Source organism: Ornithodoros turicata, chromosome 5 (assembly GCF_037126465.1).
Source record: "Ornithodoros turicata isolate Travis chromosome 5, ASM3712646v1, whole genome shotgun sequence".
In the NCBI taxonomy this organism is placed as follows: Eukaryota; Metazoa; Arthropoda; class Arachnida; order Ixodida; family Argasidae; genus Ornithodoros; species Ornithodoros turicata.
The window spans coordinates 16,864,704-16,885,727 of record NC_088205.1 but is presented as its reverse complement, the minus strand read 5'-3'; the positions used below and the strand labels follow the sequence as shown (position 1 = coordinate 16,885,727).

At 46.1% G+C, this 21,024-nt stretch overlaps 1 protein-coding gene across 1 annotated transcript; it reads left to right on the top strand.

Moving 5' to 3' along the window:
• Positions 1 to 488: 488 nt before the first annotated feature.
• On the top strand, positions 489 to 2,523 carry LOC135395229 (uncharacterized). Its single transcript, XM_064626468.1, has 2 exons — positions 489 to 623; positions 1,825 to 2,523. The coding sequence occupies exons 1-2, from the start codon at positions 489 to 491 to the stop codon at positions 2,521 to 2,523; spliced, it is 834 nt and encodes a 277-aa protein (XP_064482538.1).
• The last annotated feature ends 18,501 nt before the right edge of the window (positions 2,524 to 21,024 follow it).

Here is a 21,024-nt window from a genome sequence, read left to right as displayed (position 1 = left end):
CTAGGTTCACCCGTCATACAGCACTATCCTTTCCGGGCGCTCGCGTTGCATCGCGGAGTCGACGAAACCTCAATTGGGAATGACTTCTGCAAGGTCCTGTCGCTGCCGTCAGTAGCAACTTCGACCAAGCTGCACAGGATGTCGGAGCGCTCACTCGAGTTTTCAATTGATCCGGATGATTTGGCCGCTGATGACGCGCTGAACTGTGCCTTCAGTATGACGGAATTACGTACTGCACTCCTCCGCTATAGAACCAAGTCCTCCCCTGGAGCTGATGGTATTTCCTATCAGTCGCTTGCAAACCTGGCACCAAAGCTACGACAGCCCTTCTGACGTTCATTAACGAATCATGGAACACAGGCCAAGTGCCCCCTTCCTGGAAAACCTCTGTCGTGGTTCCAGTGCTAAAACCTGGGAAGTCACCGAAGGTCTTGGAATCATTCCGACCAATAAGTCTGACAAGCTGTCTGTGCAAAATAGTTGAAAGGATGGTGCTGAACCACCTGCAGTGGTTCCTTGAGACGCGTAAACTGCTCCCACAGGCTGCCTCGGGATTCAGGACGGGACGCAATGCCATGGACAGCATCATCGACTTGGTGTCGTTCATTGAAGAAGAAAATCAGGTGGTCGCCTTACCGATGCAGTATTTCTAGACATAAAGCGGGCTTATGATACCGTATGCCACAGGTATCTGTTGCATGACTTTTATGTGATAGGAATCCTCGGCCGGTGCCTGCATTGACTCTCTGAGTACATACAAAACAGAGCAGTCTTCATACGAATATCTAGTGGCAATACAGACAGTCATGGTTTAACAGCCGGGGTCCTCCAGGGAGGAGTTCTGAGTCCTCTCCTTTTCAGCGTTGTAACGGCTGGTATCCCTGCCATTTTGCCGAGGGGAGTACGATCTAGCATATACGCCGACGATATCTGCATTTGATCATCCGGTAAACAGTGGCCTGCACTCCAACGACGACTCCAGGATGCTATCGATAAGCTTTACAGGTACCTAACGCAAAGGGGTATGGACATCTCTAGAGAAAAGCCTGTCTTCCTACCTTTCACCCGTAAACTTTTGCCCCGCTTCACTCTGAACCTGAACGGAGAGGCCTTAGCGAGAGTTTTCCACCACCGGTTTCTGGGGATTGTGCTCGTCCGTTCGCTGTCCTGGGACGCCGAAGTGAAACAGCTGAAACCACGGGTAGACTCACGTACCAACGTTTTAAGGTATCTTTCGGGGTGCCGATGGGGCACGACATGCCAGTCCATGTTTGGGCTTCATTCCCCTCTGGTGAGGCAAATGCTTGCATACCACGTACCCATCTTTCATGGCGTATGTCCCACATCGGAGATTTCCCTGCAGCGTGCACTAGCAAAAAGTGCTAAGCTCTACCTAGGTGTCCCGCGGGCAACCTCCAACCGCGCAGCTATTGCTGAAGCTACAGAGAGCCACCTATATCTGGAGTTGCAGTTGGACGGACTAAAAATAATACGGAGAGGTTGAACTTGTCACCTGACAAGTTCTGCTACTCCGAGAAAACAAAACCTATATCACCTATATCTGTTTTGCGAGTAACCGAATCACTCAGGCATTATACCCATTTGGTGTCTCGACATGTCAAGCACCCGTTGGCCCGCTGTATTCGTACGCGAACAAGGTCGACCATTCACCAAGCTCTGGCACCCTACTTGCAAGAAATACCTCGGTTCAAGCCTCTGCCTGCAGCTCCCATTCCCTCCTGGACGCTGAAACTCCCTTCAGTATCACCAGAGGTGCCAGGCCTCAAGTGAAAGAAGGATGCTCCAGGGTCCGTTGTAATACAGTTCGCATGGGATGTGGTTGCTCAGTACTCCGAACTCCAGCAGATATTTACAGATGCGTCCACATCGCAAGAGTCGTCGACATGCGCGTTCGTCATTCCGTCATCGGGAGAGCACCGTGCGATGCGTCCGTCTCACAGGACGTCCTCAACTGCGGCAGAGCTCTACGCCATCGAGGCAGCTCTCCTACACATAGTGTCAAAAGAAACCCCGACTTCGTGGGTTATTTTCTCTGATTCAAAATCTGGCCTCAAAGCAATGCAAGGTTCGACGACATCCTCACTTGCGCCGGTCGTCTACAGTGTTATCGTAGCATACAACTCTGCCGAAACAAAGGGTCACAACATCATCATCCAGTGGATCCCAGGGCACTGCGGTATCAGTGGAAATGAGAAGGCGGACCAGGCTGCTCGAATTGCTCATCATAAAAGAACTACTCACAAAATCTACTTCACGCAATCCGATGCGAAGTACTTGCTGGCCCCCCTACGTGATCGCCTCTCTAAAACCATGTGGACAAGCGACGTCATGAATCACTCGATCCTCGCGCGAATCGACCCCAACTGCACCTACTGCCTCCCACCGAAGATGCCAAAGCCGTTAGAGTCCGTCATCCATCGCCTGCGACTCAACGTCCCGTTCGCAGCAGCCTTCCTTCATAAGATAGGGGTCGTTGGATCGCCGAACTGTTCAACTTGCTGAACTGTGGAGCACACGGAGCACGTGCTGGTCACCAGCCGACGCTTCGACCCTAGTCGACGAACACTGAAGAACGCCCTCGCGAAACTTGACAACCGACCATTTAGTGTTGAGAAGGTACCGGGGAGCTGGCCAAGGCAGCACAAGCAACCTGCGCTGTGTGCACTCACGACCTACCTCAAGGACATACGTGCTGATATAATCTTTTAAGTCATTCAGTGCTTCCACACGTCAAGCGTCCTGGAACAGCTGGTCGCACCAGTGCGACCTAAGTTTCCATTTTTTCTTTCTATTTCTATTCTATTCTAGCTTTCTCGTTAAATTTAACCAAAATTTCCGCTTCATACACAATACACCAAACATTACAACCTAGCGGAGTTGACCCTGCACAGATCCTACAAAAAAAAAAAAAAGAAAAAGAAAAAGAAAACCGTGGGCATCTGCGGGCGCACCGAAACCTGGCTGCCATTATGCAACATCATTCTCATTCGTAACGCACATCGGCGCTTTGACACGCAGTCCTGCAGCGATCCCCTAACACCCCTCCACAACACCGTACGCAGCTCTACACTCCACAGCCGTTGCATATTGCATTGCCTGCGAACAGCTAACCGTCCCCCCATGAAACGCATAAATAAAAGAAGCAAGCAACATTCTCGTACTCTTAGTACCGCCATAGATTCCTCCCTGCAGATAACCGAGCACGACTACTTTGGGCAACGTGACCATTCTGAGAAATCTCTGCTGTCAGCCTCATCTTCGCGCTGCCAAGCCTTGTACCGAAAGCCGGTGCAATCGCCTCACGTACGCCATAAAATATCGAAACGGGCGACTGGATCTGCACGTGAGACTTGCCCGAACGCCATATGGGGAACGTGATCGCCAAACTGAACGCCACGGTCGCTCTAAATTCGAAATAAATAAGGCTAATTTAATTTCTGGCGTTCTGAAACGACGCAACGTATCGGTTCAGTCAGGAGCTTAGAGTCGAGCGGTGCTGTAGTTTCAATCGCGAGGTTTCTGTTGCGACAAAGCGTGCAGTGAGGGACTTGAGGAGTGTGGGAAGTTTGATAAATGTTGTCGAAACTTTGTGCCTAGTTTGTGTCGGTGAAGAGCCTGAACTTATGGACCGAGGGTGTCTTAAACCTTCTTTAAGTTGAGGTTCTATCTTGATGTTTTTATGGGTTTCTTTCCCAGTCTATCTAAAAAAAAAAACTTCAATGGGCGATTTGTTAGTATTGAGGGTAGAGTCATGACCGAACGTGACTTAAGTTGACATTCCGTTTCCAAATTCAACCGAGCCTCGTTGTAGTTTAGATAAAAAGTTTGAGTTTGATGTGGGATTTTTTCTGGCGCAAAGATATCTTTAGTGAAACAACAAAAAAGAGAAAGAGAGAGAACGATGAGATGTCATACCGAAACTTCAGAGAGCGCTCTCTTTCCTCCTCAGATATTCTAAGTGACGTCATAGTTTTAACGCGACTCCTATCGAAGTGACCAGAACAGCCTACGTAAAGCACAACGTTGCTAGAGTGCTCTTTCGTGGTAGTGCGTCGTGCGCCATAAAGAAAACAATCGCCTTAAAGTTGTTCATATAACTGAGGAATGAACAACTTCCTCTACAAAGACATCGTGGTGCATGGAATATTGTTCTGAGCGAAGAAACGACAACTACTTTATTTTGGTGATGACGACGATGATTACTGGGGTGTTTCATCGCCTGGGGCGATACACTGCCCCATTACTCGCTGTGGTTTCGTTGATTAGCCTCATAGTGAGGACTCATGTCCTACGTTGTTCAAAAAGGTTAGTAGTGCTTTTAGGTCTGAGCGTTGGTGGGCTGAATTTGGCCATGGACCAAGCAATTTTGTCCTAGAGCGAAGTTTCTAGATAACATTGTCAGTTTTTTTAAACTTTTTTACTGCTTTATACCCATATGAACGAAACGCTTTGCATTGAGTCTTTTTCGTAGGTAGGCAGAGAAATGACAGACAGACAGATAGACGGAGATAGACGGAGATAGACGGAGATAGACGGAGATAGACGGAGATAGACAGAGATAGACAGAGATAGACAGAGATAGACAGAGATAGACAGAGATAGACAGAGATAGACAGAGATAGACAGAGATAGACAGAGATAGACAGAGATAGATGCAAAAATGTGAAAGGGGTTCAACCTGGGAGCAGCTGAGCAGGTCGGATGACGAGGTGGATTTTTCCCGTTTTTTTTTTTTCTTTCACAGTTCAGTTCAAAAGAAATGCAAAATCACTAACCACGCATCCCAATCTCAGACGACCCCACCCTTCAAGTAGAAACTTATCCGAAAGGAAGCCTTTTCTTGTGTGTACCTTCGTCGTCCCCTCGATATATTTATTGAGTCACAGGAGAGTCTGGGACCTAAAGAACTCTCCATATTGATTCCGGTCCGAAAGGCACTATCTTTTCTCTACTGGCTGCGCAATATCAGGGTCGCGCAGGGGTCACCGTAATTCTCTTCCATGACTGCCCGTGTGTGCCTACGTTGTTGATATGCGGAGGATCCGCAGCTGCGAACACTGAGAACGCACAAGGAACACTGCGCTCCTTCTTATTAGGAAGAGTCGAGTAGAGTCTCTCGAACATAAAAGAACTACGCATGTGTAGAGCAAAAAGAGACACGTCGTTGCAAAAATGTTCTGTACGTACGGTGCGCGAAGTTGTGTCTCGTTTCAAGTGTGTGAAGGAAGGGGAGGGCGCTAGCGGAGAGCGGAGTGGGTTTTGCTGGAGGAAAGAGTTCCGAGTCGCCTGTCTTGTGAGAGTTTGTAGGGGGCCTGGTGTAAGGAGCTTGTTAATACGAGTGAATGGTTATTGAGAGAAGCGCGTTTAACTTTCGTCGTCACTAGCGAGTACAACAGATAGGTACTTGGTTGGAAGGTGTCGTAACGTTTATCGCGGGCAATTTCGCTAGTTTATTAGAATTCTTATCGAAACAAGGCGAAAATAGTGCACTCTCTGTTCTGTTCTGAAATGTGCTTATGTCGTCTGTTGGTGCACAGTAATTTTTCTTTCGGGTGTAAGCGTCTACGTCCTATGGCAAACGCCTTTCTGGTGTAGGTTCCGCACCGTACAGGAGGGCGTTCCTGAAACACCCTTCTAAGCACGAGCATACATAAAGAACCATTTCGAATGGCTTTATTATATACATAAAAAAACAAAACAAAAGAAAAACAGAAGGAAAAAGAACAACATCACTTGAGGGGGTTTCTCATAACACTTCTTCCGACACTGTTGCGCCTTCGAGTCCACGGAATATCTCAATTTTCACGCTCAAAAATGCAAGAAAAAATGCGTTGCGAAAATTCCTGGCTGTGCGTCGCACGACAAGGCAGCTAGGCTTGAGCGACATAGTACCTCTTCGAAGATGGCTCACTACCAACCGTCTGGTTGACTTATGATCTCTGTGGAACTTGGCGTCGAGCGGCCTCTGGTGGGACTCCTTGCTGTTTGTTTCAAATGTATCATTTGTTGGGCTTCAACAGACATTGCTATCTAACCGCGATATCGTCAACATTCCTAGAAGTATACAGAGTGTTTTTTTTTAATGCTGCTCTTAGCTTTTGTATTAAAAAACCTGTATATTAACTCTATACTTATTATACTATTACTATATTATTATTACATATATTATTGTATATATATACTGTATTATACTATACTAGTATATTAACCTCTTCTACCGTTCCCGACAAGCACTGGGAGTCATAGTGACGTGCTTAAGTATCGTCGTTTTTGAGTAGCATATCTTATTATCTGTGAAGGCAACACAATGAACTGCGGATGCTAGCATGACTTCGTCGAAACTCACATTCCCATTTTCTTTATCACATCACCATCTCGTTAACATGGCTGTGAAGTCCTTCTACATGTGTGATACCAAACTGACGGTCACACTCGTTTTATATTGTCGTCTGCACCTGATAATCGACACTCAAACCACCCAGACGAGAACAAACTTTTCATCCTCTTAAAATAAATCCTTAACATAGCAGGTTCCAACCGCGCGAAAGATTCATTCGATAGAAACAGAAAAAGATGGAGATCCAACGAGGTTTTCTTTCTACATCTCACTTTACACCCGCGAAGCAACTGTGGTTATGAGCGGCGCATGGACGTGAGGAGATGGAGAGAGGCGAGCAGGAAGGAGTGGGAAATGGGTGTGAGTACGTCTGGAGAGGCTTCGGAAACCCACATCCACAGAAGCTGTCAGGATTCGAACGCACCACCTCTCAATCTCCTGCAGGACATTAGAGTTAACAGCGGATATTGCAACCACTTAGTCACGTCGCTGGTACGTTAGGAGGACCGCACAGCATCTTCACATATCCGCGACAAACTTCTTCCCATGAGATACAAGCCTCGAAAATAGTCTTCGCTTTCCGAAAATAGTCACGCACTTAGACAACTACTGCTCGACAAAAATTTCGACGCAAAAAGCGGCCGTATTTCTCCTCTTCCATCCCTAAACTACATCGTATTGCATCTCGAACGGCAACGCGAAGGAAGAAAAAGGAGTTTCAACAGCTTTGACAGGCTTGTCTCATTTGGCAAAAGAGCCTTTTCGCTGCGCGAGCTCCCGCATCCCGCCTTTTTTGCGACGAAGCTCTTAGCGCCAAGTCGTTCTCACTCTTTCTTTTTTTTTTTTTAGGTGGATCGTTGGACAAAGGCATTGTTGCCGATTGATTCCCGCCGTCTGTCTCCCTCGCGTCCCTGGTGACTGCGAGAACTGGTCGCTAGCATTGATAGGAATCGCGCGTGTGATTAAATTTCGATTTTTCTGTCAAGACTCGATATCGAAGTGAGATGGTAGGACCGATATTTATATCGAGATGCAAGGATCCAATGCGCTTTTCTTTTTCTAAAAAAAAAAAAAATAGAGGAGCATATTTCAGTACGCATGCAGTGCGCCGTTGGCGTTGAACGATTTCTGCGGGCATTACATATTTTTTTTGTGTGTGTATGTGCGTTTAAGGAATAGAAGCGTACTCGGGTATCTTATTTTTAGCTTGACTGTTCATGTTGTTGTACTTTTTGTGCCGAACCATGTGATGTTCCCTAAATGGAGTTCATCGGCTGTTGAGGATACATAATGAGCCGTACGGAAAAGGCAAGAGGAAAGGTAACGGGGCAGTAGTTAATGAAAGAGTCATGCATGTAGCTTTGAGCTTTGATTAAAGCGATTATCGCATCCGGGAACATATGTATGAGACCGACACGGTAATGTTCGTCACCGCGTCACAGTCAATTTGGCCACATTTCTCTTCCGAAAACACCTTACATATTAAATGAAGGAGCTTTAAAGGTTCGCGCTCCCTCTGCAGCTAACAGCATGATGACCTAAGCCAGGCACACCAATGGGAGCGCAGCGCAGCGCAGGCGATTGTCTCGTCTGCTGGGCGTTCGCATCGCAATATACATAGTGAAAATTCTTCTGTAAATACGCCGACTTTCGCTTACCCAGGGGCGGATTTAAGGGCGCCCCCCCCCCATACGGTCGTGTTCCCTATGTAAAAACCGTATCTCCTGGACGATGCTGCGCCGCAAAGCAGGAAATTTCCTTAAGACCGCCCCCCCCCCCGTGACAGACCCTTAAATCCGCCCCTGCACTTACCAGTGTGAGTTCTGACGTAACCATGTTTCGTGGAACACCTCCAACGTTAACCAGAGATAACATTCGGAAAGCCGATCACAGAGCAGCATAGAAATCTTAAGGAGTATGCTAGAAGGAAACCTCCGTAACGGGCGAGGGGAGCGCCATATTGAATCAGCTACCGTTGCCGCGGCTCATGCAAAAACAGAATCCGGTAAGCATACACCAAACATAACAAAAAAAAAGTTTTTGGACCAGTGACACACAGCCCTAATCCATGAAACCCTAAGATTTACAAGAAAAAAAAAAAAAAAAAAAACCCGACACGAAGTAACACAGGCACGACACGGACGCCACATGGGGACGCCGTCTCCGCCGCTTCCTCGACCAGCCTGACCAGCCTTGGCTACAAGCCTGGATAGGGGCGGACCAGTGACAACATCCGTTGCCAAAAGGAACAGCGGAACAAGTGTTGCCAACAGTTTTCGGAAGTGCAGCTTCTTTCACGGGCTAAAAATACGCGACGTTTCATCGGCTGATTCAATATGGCTGCCTCCGAGCGCATACACTGAGAGAGGGAAGAGCCTCGTTCAAGTTCTTTGCTCTCCTCCGATCCTCCTCCCCGCCTTTCCTTCTAGTCTCTCTCCGTAAGATTTCTATGCAGAGCAGACGCCGTCCCCTCGTATTTAGCCCGGTCGCCTGTCGGTCGGTCGCCTCGCCAAGTCTACTAAGGTCCCTCCAGCCGCTCCCTGATAGTGTCGTCCGCGCTAAAGCGCGCTCACTGATTGGCCTTGTCCGGGTGACATTTCCAGAGAGAGAATCCGGGGATGCTCTCAATATGCGTCGTCTGCTCTTGCCATGTTTCACATCAAACTGCGCAGGAACAACGCCACCAATTCGCGTCGGGTTTTCGGGGTTATTATCAGTGTTGAACGCGGAGTAAAACGGCAGTATAGTTTCGGAATCGATCGGGACGGGTGCGATAGTCGCTTTACTGTGTTTTCACATGAGCGACATCCTCACGGAAGATTCTAGTGGAACAAAACGCGAAAACATTGATCGCAGAGGTGAAGTTCCGTCACGTGTTATTTTGAGCATTCACATGGTGCGGAATATCGGGAGTGGCGTACTGCGCATTTAGCAGACGACACTTAGCAGGCGACACCGTAAGTGTCTTTCCTGTCGTCTGCTACGGAATATCTTGTGGCTGCGTCGCAGGATATTCCCCCCGGTTAGTAGTGTACGTGAACACTGGACGTTGAGCGCTCGCGCTCAGAAAGCGATGACGTTTTTCGCGTCTTCCGCTTCTGCCGGGAATGTCGCTCGTGTGAATACACGGTTAAGGACCGGCTACTGATGAAAGGGCATCAGGGGCTCGAATGCATACCTTCTTTGGGATCAGAGGTGCTATCTTTACACCGTGATAACTACCCTCATATCAACAGAGCCTCGTTCTGATGCAACCTGTAAATCTACTCGAAATCATTAGCAACACACAATTCGTTTTCATCGACTACTGTTCTTCTGACGTTAATATAGACGCCCTGTACCCCTACGTCATCGATTTTCGTTTCACCGCCGCGCAAAGCGTGCTTGTGGGCATTATCAGCTTTATCTGCCAATCAGCCGACGCGTTTTTCCAGCTTCTTGCCCACCACAGCAAAATATAACCGCGAACCGGTCTTCTCGTGACGTCACATGTTTGTAAACAGAGGGTCGTCTGTTGCCTCGAGTTTGAGGTAAAACAGAGGACGAGACGTACACACGACAGAGTCACGAACCAGCAATCAATCTTTAATACAGTGTGTGGTGCTAACTGTTCTTCAATCGAAATGGGAAGCTGGGTGTTACTCGTTGGGTGTCGCTTTGCCTCATCTACTACTACGTTACTAGAGAGCGTCCATTTGAATAGATATCAATTGTCTTCAATTCCGTGTCAGCGCCGCGAAGCAACTGTGGCTGTCAGCGGCGTACAGACGTGGACAGATTGAGAGAGATCAGCAGGAAGGAGTGGGGGACAGGGGGGTTAGTATGCGTCCTGGGCCGACTTCAGGGGGAACTGTGCCGACATTCGTCTGGAAAGTCTCTGGAACATCCAGGGAAAACCTCGGACAGCACAGCCGGTGACAGGATTCGAACCCGTGTCACCTCCCAGTCTCGGCGTGGAAAGCGACCATCCTAACCACCATGCTACGGGAGCTCGTAGAATAGATATCAAATTATTCAGTAGCTTGAACGAATGTTGTTCGGTAATCGGTATACATATACAGGATGTTTCAGTAATTGCATCAAAACTTCTTATAAAAAATTACGCCACGGCAAAATATGCGATCAACGGCGTTTGTCTGTAGATGACTTTTTTCTCAGCTAAAGTCCCTTGGAGTAGGGAATGTACATTTATGAATGGAGTGGGGTAAACAGAAAACGCACTTTCTGTTTCCTGACGTCCACTGACCTCCTGTAGCTCCTTTAGCCTTAGTGATTTTTGCATGAGTGCGGAAATGTGACGTATGGGACTTTATCGTACTACATCACGACTGGTCGACTGGATGAACTGCTAACCCTGACAGTTACGGCGCCTCAGCACGTGCAGTATCTCACTTCCTATGTGTCTTGTCCCGTGTGCGTGCGTGTGTATGTCTCATGTCCTTCGCCATTCCACTCATATATGAACCCACATGCACTGACGTAGGGTATCGCAGTTCCTGCGGTGAAGCACTTCATCTCATCGCCATGCATGTAGCTGTAGTTGTTGCTGTCCTGAAAAGAAAAAGTAGACTGACTTGGCAAATTCCGAAGTTCAATTCAAGAATTATTAAATTTGTTTTAATTATGATTTGATAAAATTGCCTGGTATGATTAACATTATTTGGTAAAATTACCTTTGTAGTACCTGGCAGAAGCTACAGGTAAAAGTCGTCGATTCCATATTTCTCAGTGGCCTGCTTTTCGTATTATTTTTTTTTCGACGTGGTTACTGAAACACTTTAGAAGAATTATGCAATTTGTCAGAACTCTTAAACTTAAACGTCTTAAGGCTGGCACAAGAACTGAAGGGACGTGCAAGATGGGGGAGCACCTAGCGAGGACTTACCAAATAACTTACGCCGGAACGTACCGCAATACGCAGTCAGACGTCTGTTTGCGAAAAGGTGATCTGCAGCCTGCGATTAAGATTGTTAAGGCTAAGCTGCCTTAGAGTTCGGCGTCTGTTAAAACTTCGGAAGGAGAGTTTCACTCCGAACTTTGTTCAGTCGCGTAGTCAGCAAGGCCCTCACAAACACACATAGGATAATTTGTCGCGTACCCTCGAACTCATTCGATCACGTAAGGCTCGGAACTGTTCGTAATAGAGCACCCTTTTCCTTAGTGGTGCCAGCAAGTCAAGCCTTAAAATGGCGGCGATAACTTTCGTTTCGCTTCGTGGAGCGTAGTAAAGCGTTTTTAGAGTTTCAAAGACAGACACGGGACCTAAAGGAACTGCCTGACAAAGCATCTCTCGAGAGAAGTTTCGAGACCAATTGCGCCGACAGTGAACGTAATGCTAAGTTCTACTTGAAGGAAGATTTGTGCTCGCTTCGTTTCTGGTAGTGTGCATTGTCTTTGCTTGGTTGCCTCTGGCGCTCGACAGATGGCGCTAGGTGGACGCACAAATCGTCGTATGTCACTGGGCGCGGTGGAACGGGAAAGAAAAGGACGGCTTCATATTTCTCTCGGAGGAATCGATGGCACAACACAATAGATGACACAACTCGATACGTCAAAATGAGAAAGGGCGACGCTGGCTGGAAAGGTTATGAAAATATTTTGTCTCTGAGTGTTATACCGGTAACTCATCGGGACCTGATTATCCAAAAGGGCGTGTATTGTTGATTTGTTTGCGTACAAGAGAATGCGTTATGCGATAAGATGAAAATGTGATTGATGCTAGAAGGAATGGCTATACGTACGTATCTCAAATTGTAGATTTTACTTGTTGATGTATAAGCGTGTACAGTGTGTTTCACCTAACTGGATAAAAAATTCTAGCTTGTGGCGCACTCGCCGGAGGATTGTGGGACATTCCGCAATTACCTTCTGGAAACTTTCGTCGCCATTCAAGAAGGGTTTGGAAAATTTTTAATAGCGGGAATTTTTTTTTCAATTCAACTTTGAAAATTGCCAAGCGAACCTCACTTTTTTTTTAAACAGAAATATGAAGTCTTCCACGGATAACCCCAGACCCAACAAAAACTATGCACAGTATCGCAACAGAAATAGTTGCAAAAGAGTAAAATTTCCGCTTTAGCCCTTCCAGCTTGATTGTCGCAAAGAAGAGCGCAAGGAAGATGCGGGGAGAGGAGGAAGTGTTCCCGCCTCTTGTTTTACCTTTCTTCTCCCCGCTTTCACCTTGATGCTGGTGACAACCGACTTATCACAAAGAAAGCAAAACAAATGAAGGCGGGGACACTTCCTCCTCTAGATCGACGCACATTTCACGCGTTCTTCTTTTTTTTTTTTTTTTTGATTGGGTGTTAGCGCCGCGAAGCAACTGTGGCTATGAGCGACGTACAGATGTGGACAGACGGAGAGAGGATAGCAGGAAGGAGTGGGGGACAGGGGGGTTAGTATGCGTCCTGGGCCGACTTCAGGGGGAACTGTGCCGACATTCGTCTGGAAAGTCTTCGGAAAACCCAGGGAAAACCTCAGACAGCACAGCCGGCGGTAGGATTCGAACCCACCACCTCCCAGTCTTCAGCACGACCTTGATTACCACCAACGAGCGGACGCCTTAGCCCACTCGGCCATGCCGCTGGTCACGCGTTCTTCGTTGCGAAAATCAACCAGGTGGGGCTAGTGCGTAATTTTTACTAATTTCCGACTCTTTCTGTTGGAATACTGTGCATAGTTTTTATTGGGTCTGCGGTTATTCGTGGAGAACTTCATGTTTCTGCGAAGAAGAAGGCGAGGTTCGCTTGGCAATTTTCAAAGTTCAATTGACAAAAATAAATTTCCCGCCATTAAAAATTGTCCAAAGTCTTCCTCAATGACTGCAAAAGTTTCCAGCAGGCAATTGCCGAAAGTCACAACCATCATCCGGCGATTATGCCCCAGGTAGAATTTTTTATCACTTTAGGTGAAACACCCTGTGTAAGCGTTACGTTGCTGCAGCATTGCCTTCGATGATATTTCTACGTTTCGTCCGATACCGTCGACGTTCTGCGACGCATTCATTAGAGGCTACTCGCAATTTATTGCATCATGATAAGAAAATGTATTTGAAACCAATGACATACAAGGTGTGTCACAGCTCAGTCGGACCATGCTTTAAAAAAAGACGAAGCGCTCTAAGCGGGCGAAACCAAGTGGAAGTTGTTCACATTCGTATTCCCTGTCCATGAGTAAATTTTTCATTGTTCCTAATTAGTCAGTTCAACTTGACTAATTAATTAACCTTTTAATTATTGCTCTCGGAGCAAAGGTGTAAATTGGAAAGTTGTACAGCATGGCGAGAAGCATCACATATCACATCACATCAACATGTCATCACATCAACATGTCATCACATCAACATGTCATCACATCAACATGTCATCACATCAACATGTCATCACATCAACATGTCATCACATCAACATGTCATCACACCAACATGGCGTCACACCAACATGGCGTCACATCAACATGGCGTCACATCAACATATCATATTCAAATTGAATCTCAATTAGGAGCAATGAAAAAATTACTCGTGAACAGGGAATACGAGTGTAATCAACTTCCAGTTGGTTTCGCCGGGGTAGTGCGCTTCGTCTTTATTTTATTTATTTATTTTTTGTTAAAGCCTGGGCCACTTAGCTGATACACCCTGTAGATGGGAACGCTCTAACGCAGCCGTGAAGGCTGAGTGATTGCAGACTCCGTCAAATTGGTAAAACTACAAGGGGAAGGATTATTGGTATTTATCGACATATTTTACGCAACCATGCGCAAAACCTATGATATCGCTTGCAACAGCGATAACAATATTCATGGAGACTTCACGTGCATACCCTGTGGTTTGTGCTCAGGCTAAGCTCTGACCAGTTTTTCAGCTATTAAGCACAAGAGAACGTTGCAGCAGAAATTTCTTCGTGTTCTATCCACTCTGTTTCTTAAACACTCGGGCACGCACAGTATGTTCAAGACAAAAAACGAGAAATAGAAAAAAAAAAAAGTACGATTTGCCCATATAAACAGAAATTGCACGAGGACGCTTAATTTGGAACCATTTCATGAACGTAAAGTGTAGCATCCACCGCCAAAGTGCCATAGGTTCTAGCTCAATAATCTTTTCCCCCGCATCCCGTTAAAATTCGTCACACACCACCACGATTTCGCGTCCCGAATAAGCGACCGTTAATCTCTATCCCCATCTATTTTGATAAATTCTCCTCTTCCGCAGCGCAAAACCACAATTTCCGTTATTAGACCAACCGGCAAGAGTGTAGAGCATCCTCCTGGCAACCCGTGAAAAATTGTCTCACCGTATGACTCACTCACAAAACGCCTGGGGAAAGGTTTTAAAACAAAACGTTTGTCTCGACTTCATTCTCCCTCTTGGTTAGGAGCGTGAGAACGAATCCATTTCATGCCGCACTGTATTCTGTGTGGGACACTGTGTACTTTTCCACCCGACGCCAACAACGCGAATCAGCTTTCCTTTTTTTAAATCCCCTAGCGCAACCTCCACATCTCTCTCTCTCTCTCCAAAGGCTCACTGTATTCCTATTTAACCCGCGGCAAAAATTTCTTTAACAAAGGCCGCATGGAATCGGGAGAGAGAGAGAGAGAGAGAGAGACGGGACGATGCTTATCGAAGTGAGCTCGTGACTGCGGCTGTGTGTCGCTCAAACGACGCGTGTCTGAACGGGGGCCTGTTTATACGTGTGGGATCGCGGCGAAACGTGATTAGAGGGAGCTTTTGTTGCCGAACCGCGTGACTCATGGATGAAGACTAGGTCCGGCTTTTTTTTTTTCGGTGAAAAATGAAGGAAAGGGAATCGGATGCCCTTTGGCGAGTTATTCGGTCTTTAGCTTTTGGTTGTGATGGGAGGAAACAGGGGAGATGAAAGATGATGAAGATACGGAGCGAGGGTTCGTGTTTTAGTGGTGATACTGCTAGTTAAGATGAGACGCTAGCGTGGTGTGGGATCAAAAGATTTACAAAAGGATTCGTCATTTTTGAGCCGTGTGTTCGCGTCGTCCCTCTGTGTGCCCAGGCTCAGGCTTCTAGATTACGGGATTCGTCAAAGTTAGAAAAAAACGTAATTACAAAAGACTGAGGGTTCGTTTTGTTCGTTTGGGTATCATTGTACTTTGAATTGTTAAGTAATAATCACTGGAACGAATCCGCGTTTGAGATTGTGAAAACCTTCCCCCTTCGTACGCGATAAATTGCGCCGATAAATATTTGAAAGTACAGTACAGAGCTTTCTCCTGCTGTGAGGTAGCCGTCTAGTTTGGATGCTACCTTTTCTTTTGTCTCGTCTCGATTATTCTTATCATTTTGTAGAAGGAACAAACAGCGCTCCACGAAACGAAATTAACAAAAAAGAAAGCGACGTTCTGCCGTTTGGATGAAGACGTTGAACACGACGCGATCTAAATTACGATAGAAAGAGGACAATCTTTTTTTCTTTTAAATCATCTCCATGTACCATTTTTTAAACGCTGACTTAGGAAAGCCGCTCGCTCAGACCGCCTTTCTGCGAGCTGACGCAGTACCCTCCCTGATGCACGTTTACTAAATATTCAACCGACAATTTCCGAAAAGCTAAAGCTTCACCTGTCGCTTAGTTTTTTTTACACTTTACATCAGCTAAATTAGTATGTACTCGCTATCTGATCCTCCTTTGAGTAAGTTTTTTTTAAAAGTAAACGACACGCTTTATTGTAAGCTAAGCTCTACATAAGCCACATTGACCGCTACGTGACATCACCATTGAAGTCACTTGGAGCGAGTAATATCGCCTCTTTCAGGAACTTCGCTGGGTTCATCTTCTGACACCTTAACGTTCAGGTCTTCCCAGACATGGCACTTAACATTATTAATGCGTCCCCTGATCGATGAAACGAAAGGCGCCTAATGCATTTTCGCCCGCAGCTGTTTTGACAGGCGAGTGTCAAAAAACGGCCATTGCCCGTCACTCTTATTTTCCGGGCACGTTCTTTTTAACGAGCGAGCTGTAGATAACGGTCACAGATTTTAGTACCAAACAAATTTCAACTACAAACGAGCGTCGTGATTACGTGGAAGGACCGGGTAGAATGAAAAGAAACGAGGCGCTAATAAGCCCCGTTCTTTGTGCTGCCTTGTGTATGTGTGCTACCGCGCGATAAGGTTTCGGGCCGTAATTTTAAATTAGGCTCTTTGCGCGCGCGGGAGAGATATAAACAGGAGGAAAAACTTTAATGTTTTAATATCGGCGACTCCCATTGGCAATGAGCGAAGGCAGCGGTGGAAACGCGCCAAGAGATACGTATTAGGCAGCGCGTATAAATTATGAGGGAGTTACGGGAGAAAACGGCCACGTTCTTGAATAATATGCTGTGCTTCGTGCGGGTGCTTTTATTTTGCTTTATGTGTGGATTGGATTGGATTGGCTTACGAGATGGCAAGGAAGAGAGGGGATGTGCCCTTCGTAGTCGTCCCTGCAAGTTGACGCAGGCGCCGCAGAACGTCGTTCAGCGCGGCTGTATAATTTGTTTACGAGTGCATTTATTATTTCGTGTATTATTTATTTATTATTTAGAATCATGCTGTAAACGGCTGTATCTTTTCATCTCGTCTACAGTGCTCGCTTTGGATTGAGGCAGATTGCAATCTCTCGAGAGAAAACACACACTGTCTCGCTTTTTGTTACTTAATTTAATTCAGTGCAGTTCAATTCATCTTTCTTTGTGATTTGGTCGGTCATAACATAATAAGACAACATAACATAACAAAAAGCAAAATAGTCATTTCGGTTGCAGCTGGTAGTGACATACGCAAAATAAAGGTATGCAATATTAGTGCACAACAACTTACAGCACAAGCACCAAGGAGACAAACTATGAAAAAAAAAAAGTGACGGAATACGGAATGAAATGACCACGATAGTGTAGCATGTAAAATTAAGATGGACGAAACGCAGCCCTTATTCATACTCGTAACGTGCTAGCTATTAAAGCTGTGTTTGACGACTTTTATGATGCTCAACATCGAGCACGAAACATTACTCTATCGCGCTCTATCGTCGACTCGGAAATAGGGCGCGCGCTTTAATGCGATCGGTGGCCGCCAGTCGAAGATGCCATTAAACGGACTCCGAGCGATTACAGCAACTATTTTCTTTTGGTGCATAGCTATTAAGAAGCATCGATATACTATAAGCAGGGTGCCAGATTTTAGGATCTATAAAGAAAAAAGCAGATGATGGTGAAATTTTTACTCCGTTCTGAGAGTCCCAGTAATCGAGAGCTCAGGAAGAAAAGCCAAGCCAAGTGAAGTGACTTAGGAATATCAGGACCTCGAGCTGTTCACGTCAGGATACAGATGGCGTTGCATGCAAGTTCTGTGTCATAACTGTACGCTGTTCTGCGAGGCAGGAGCTATTTTTTTTTTTTTTTTTTTTGTGAGTGTGTCGTTTCATAGCACCTTTTGTCTTTGAATTTCGGGCATTTAACTCAGGTGCAAAAAGTAAATAAATAAATCAACGAGGAAAACTTCGACTTCTCGGGAAAGAATAAACCCCGAAACGCAATCCCCAAATATGCCCAAAAAATAAGCTCCGAAAATACTGAACGCCAATTATACGGTAACCATTGACCATTGTGGTTCGTCGTACTACTGGTGCCGACTGTGCTGTCTGGGGCTTTTCCTGGGTTTTCCTCGGACGTTGTCACACATATGTCGGCACAGTTCCCTTAGAAGTCGGCCCAGGACGCACATTCCCCCAGAGCGTTAGTCGTGACGTTGCCCACCTCTGTGAGGGCGACAACGGCGAGCTCTTTCATTAGCGTGCGTCATTAGCACCACCGCCACCACCACCACCACCACCACCACCACCACCACCACCACCCGTACTACTCGTCGTGTTCTCCCTGTAGTACACTGTTGCAAATAAAGCTCTGAGATAGCTCTTTAGTAATAGTCCTAATTATTATTTGCTTTCAAGACAAGAAGGTTCATTGTCAGCTGAATGACAGTCGAATGATGCCCGTACGCTAGGATGCTAGCGCCGTTATCGAACGGATGTTACGTATGCAATTTTATGCAAAGTAACGTAGCTAACGCTTTATTCTTTTGTGCTCAGAATCCTCGCCGATGGCACTACCAGGCAAGGGATGAACACTAAGGAAGCCATTCCGTCAGCTGAGAATATCAGCTTGACACGCTCATTGGGCCGTGCCAAATCAATCACCGCCTCAACCATTAGCTTCCACATTCCTCTTAGAAGTGCACGAAGCACAAAATCCACATACTACACATCGTTCGCCTTATCGCACAGTCACATCTGCCGTCGCTGAAATCCCACATCAACTCATCTACTTTGGCTTCCCCTCAAATCTTTCGCTCATCTTTCAGAACCACAGGGCATGACTCATATTAATACCGAACACACGTCCCACGTAGATCCCCTGTAGGATGTTTCGTCATTTGGACATATCCCTACGGTGTTCGGTCTGCAATATACGCTAAACACTTGCAAAAAGAAAAAAAAAAAGAAAGGAAAGAGAAAAGTCACAGGATGAAACCAGTAAAATGAATAGCGTCGCTTTATCAATATTAAGCCCTTATGAGCGGAGAGCAGGGTTATTCGAGAATCTGCCCTGTTTTCGGACTGCACTAGGGGACCAGATGATAGGAGAAATTTCCCGCGATGTCATCGCCCTCTGCGTGCGTATCAGGGCCAAGTAAAGATCGGAGACCGTTTTGCGGTTGGGAATCCGTGCGGGAGGGAGAATCATTTGGGAATCGGCGAGCGATCCTTCTTGATCAGGCCAGCTCACGTAATTAAACGGCTCCAGGACGCATTGTCGCGCTCCGTGTGATTTCGCAGTTTCTTCCCGGCGCGATATTGCGTTTGGGCCGACACTCAAATGGATTTGGGGCTGGATTAATTTTGGGCAGAAAAAAGAAGCTTTGAGGTTGAACGAAGATAGGGTATGGTTCTTTTATGTGGAGCCGTCTTTAGAAATGGGGTGAGATGGTCGACTTCATAGTGATCTTTCGTGTTATGATATAACAACAGATAGTCGTAGGTTCGTGCTAACCGATAAAATCATTATATTACGTGGATCACGCGCTTAAATTCTTCGATGAGTGACTGTCCTGGAAATGAAGAAAAAAGCATCTAGTAGGACCCGTGTTGTTTTCGGTTTTCGATTCTGCCTGACAAATTCGCGGCTTATGTGTGTACGCATATGACCTTCTACGGTATGTGTAACTAAAAATAAATGAGCTGCGTATAGGGAAAGTAACGAACAACAAAATCATGTAAAAATCTTAATTCTCTTACTACTACGTGTAGCCTTGCAACGGAATTTATCTTCTTGTAAAGGCAAAGTTATTCCGGAAATTTACTGTATCCAAATTATGAAAAGAAAAAAAGCCAAACAGTTGTGCTTTTTCATGTTTTTGTAAAACATATATCGTAATGTCGATTATAAATTTTGTGAATAAATTTTGTCACGAAATAAAGATACCTTCGGTTTAAATGATAAGGCCCAAACCTTTAAATAGACATTCCTCAGACCGCTCTCATTCGTTGCCTTAGGAATTCACCAAGCTACCTTCTTCAGGACGTCGCGTTCTTTAGCTAGTAACCGTGAGGGTCTAACTACAAAACCGTATCCTGGAAGGATTACTCCGGACCGGACGATCGAATAGACGATTTCAAGAAACGCCGCTGCTGCTGGCGCGGGTACATGCTCCTCACCATTGACGTTCACGGACATGGAAACGAGAGAATAGCGCATAGCGTTTCGTTTTGTCTGACCTCGACTCCTCGAGGGTTATGAACAGAGAGGAGAAATCGGAGCAGTTTACCGTGCTATGATCTGAAGTTTTCTGTAGGGTGATAACATCTGAAATGCAACATACTTTATCGTCTACAGAGAAAAGTGAGACAAATGCGCTCACAACATTCGCGGCACAACTCGGTCGTCAAAGATCGCGTCACAACATTCGCTGTGACGCGAGGCATAAATCCCCTAGCTCTGGCTTCTAGTCCACCATGGCTCGATGGCGTCTTCTTTGAATTACACGATCACAAAGACGATGAAGCTGAAGAACCTGGCGTCCTTAATCAAGCTGCAACAACGTACAATTTAATGTGATTTGCAACAGCCGCAAATGTATCGAGTCCATTAATCAACTCAATTATCAATTTTTATCGCCGATTAAATTAATAATTAATCAACGTTATTCTCTGGCAATATAGGTAGCGTTGAACGAATCGAAGACAGGGCAAACCGTATGTGTTGGCGGACCCTTATTCACGTCAAACCCGCGATATGCACTCGTAACGGCAGAGGAGGCAGCTAGTGATGCTGGAAGGGCATATTAGAGAACAAGGAAACCGATGTGTCGACAAAAGTATAATAATAATAATAATAATAATAATAATTCGGAGCTCAACGTCACGAGACAACTGCGATCATGAGCGACGCCACAGTGGTCGGGTTTCTGGATTAACTTTGCCCACCTGAGGGTTCTTTAACGTGCGCCGAAAATCTCGACACGCGACGCACGACATTTAACGCCCCTCGCGGAAGACTGCGTGTCTGGGCAACTTGTACCCTTCCCCAAAGTTGCCACCGTCCTCGACCGGGTTTGAACCCCCGATCTTGGGATCAGCAGGCGAAAAAAAAA

Coding starts and splice junctions, on each gene's coding strand:
- LOC135395229 (XM_064626468.1), top strand. CDS start 489: ATGGTGCTGAACCACCTGCAGTGGTTCCTTGAGACGCGTAAACTGCTC. Junction 624..1,824: donor TCATTGAAGAAGAAAATCAG/GTGGTCGCCTTA, acceptor GTTGTAATACAG/TTCGCATGGGATGTGGTTGC.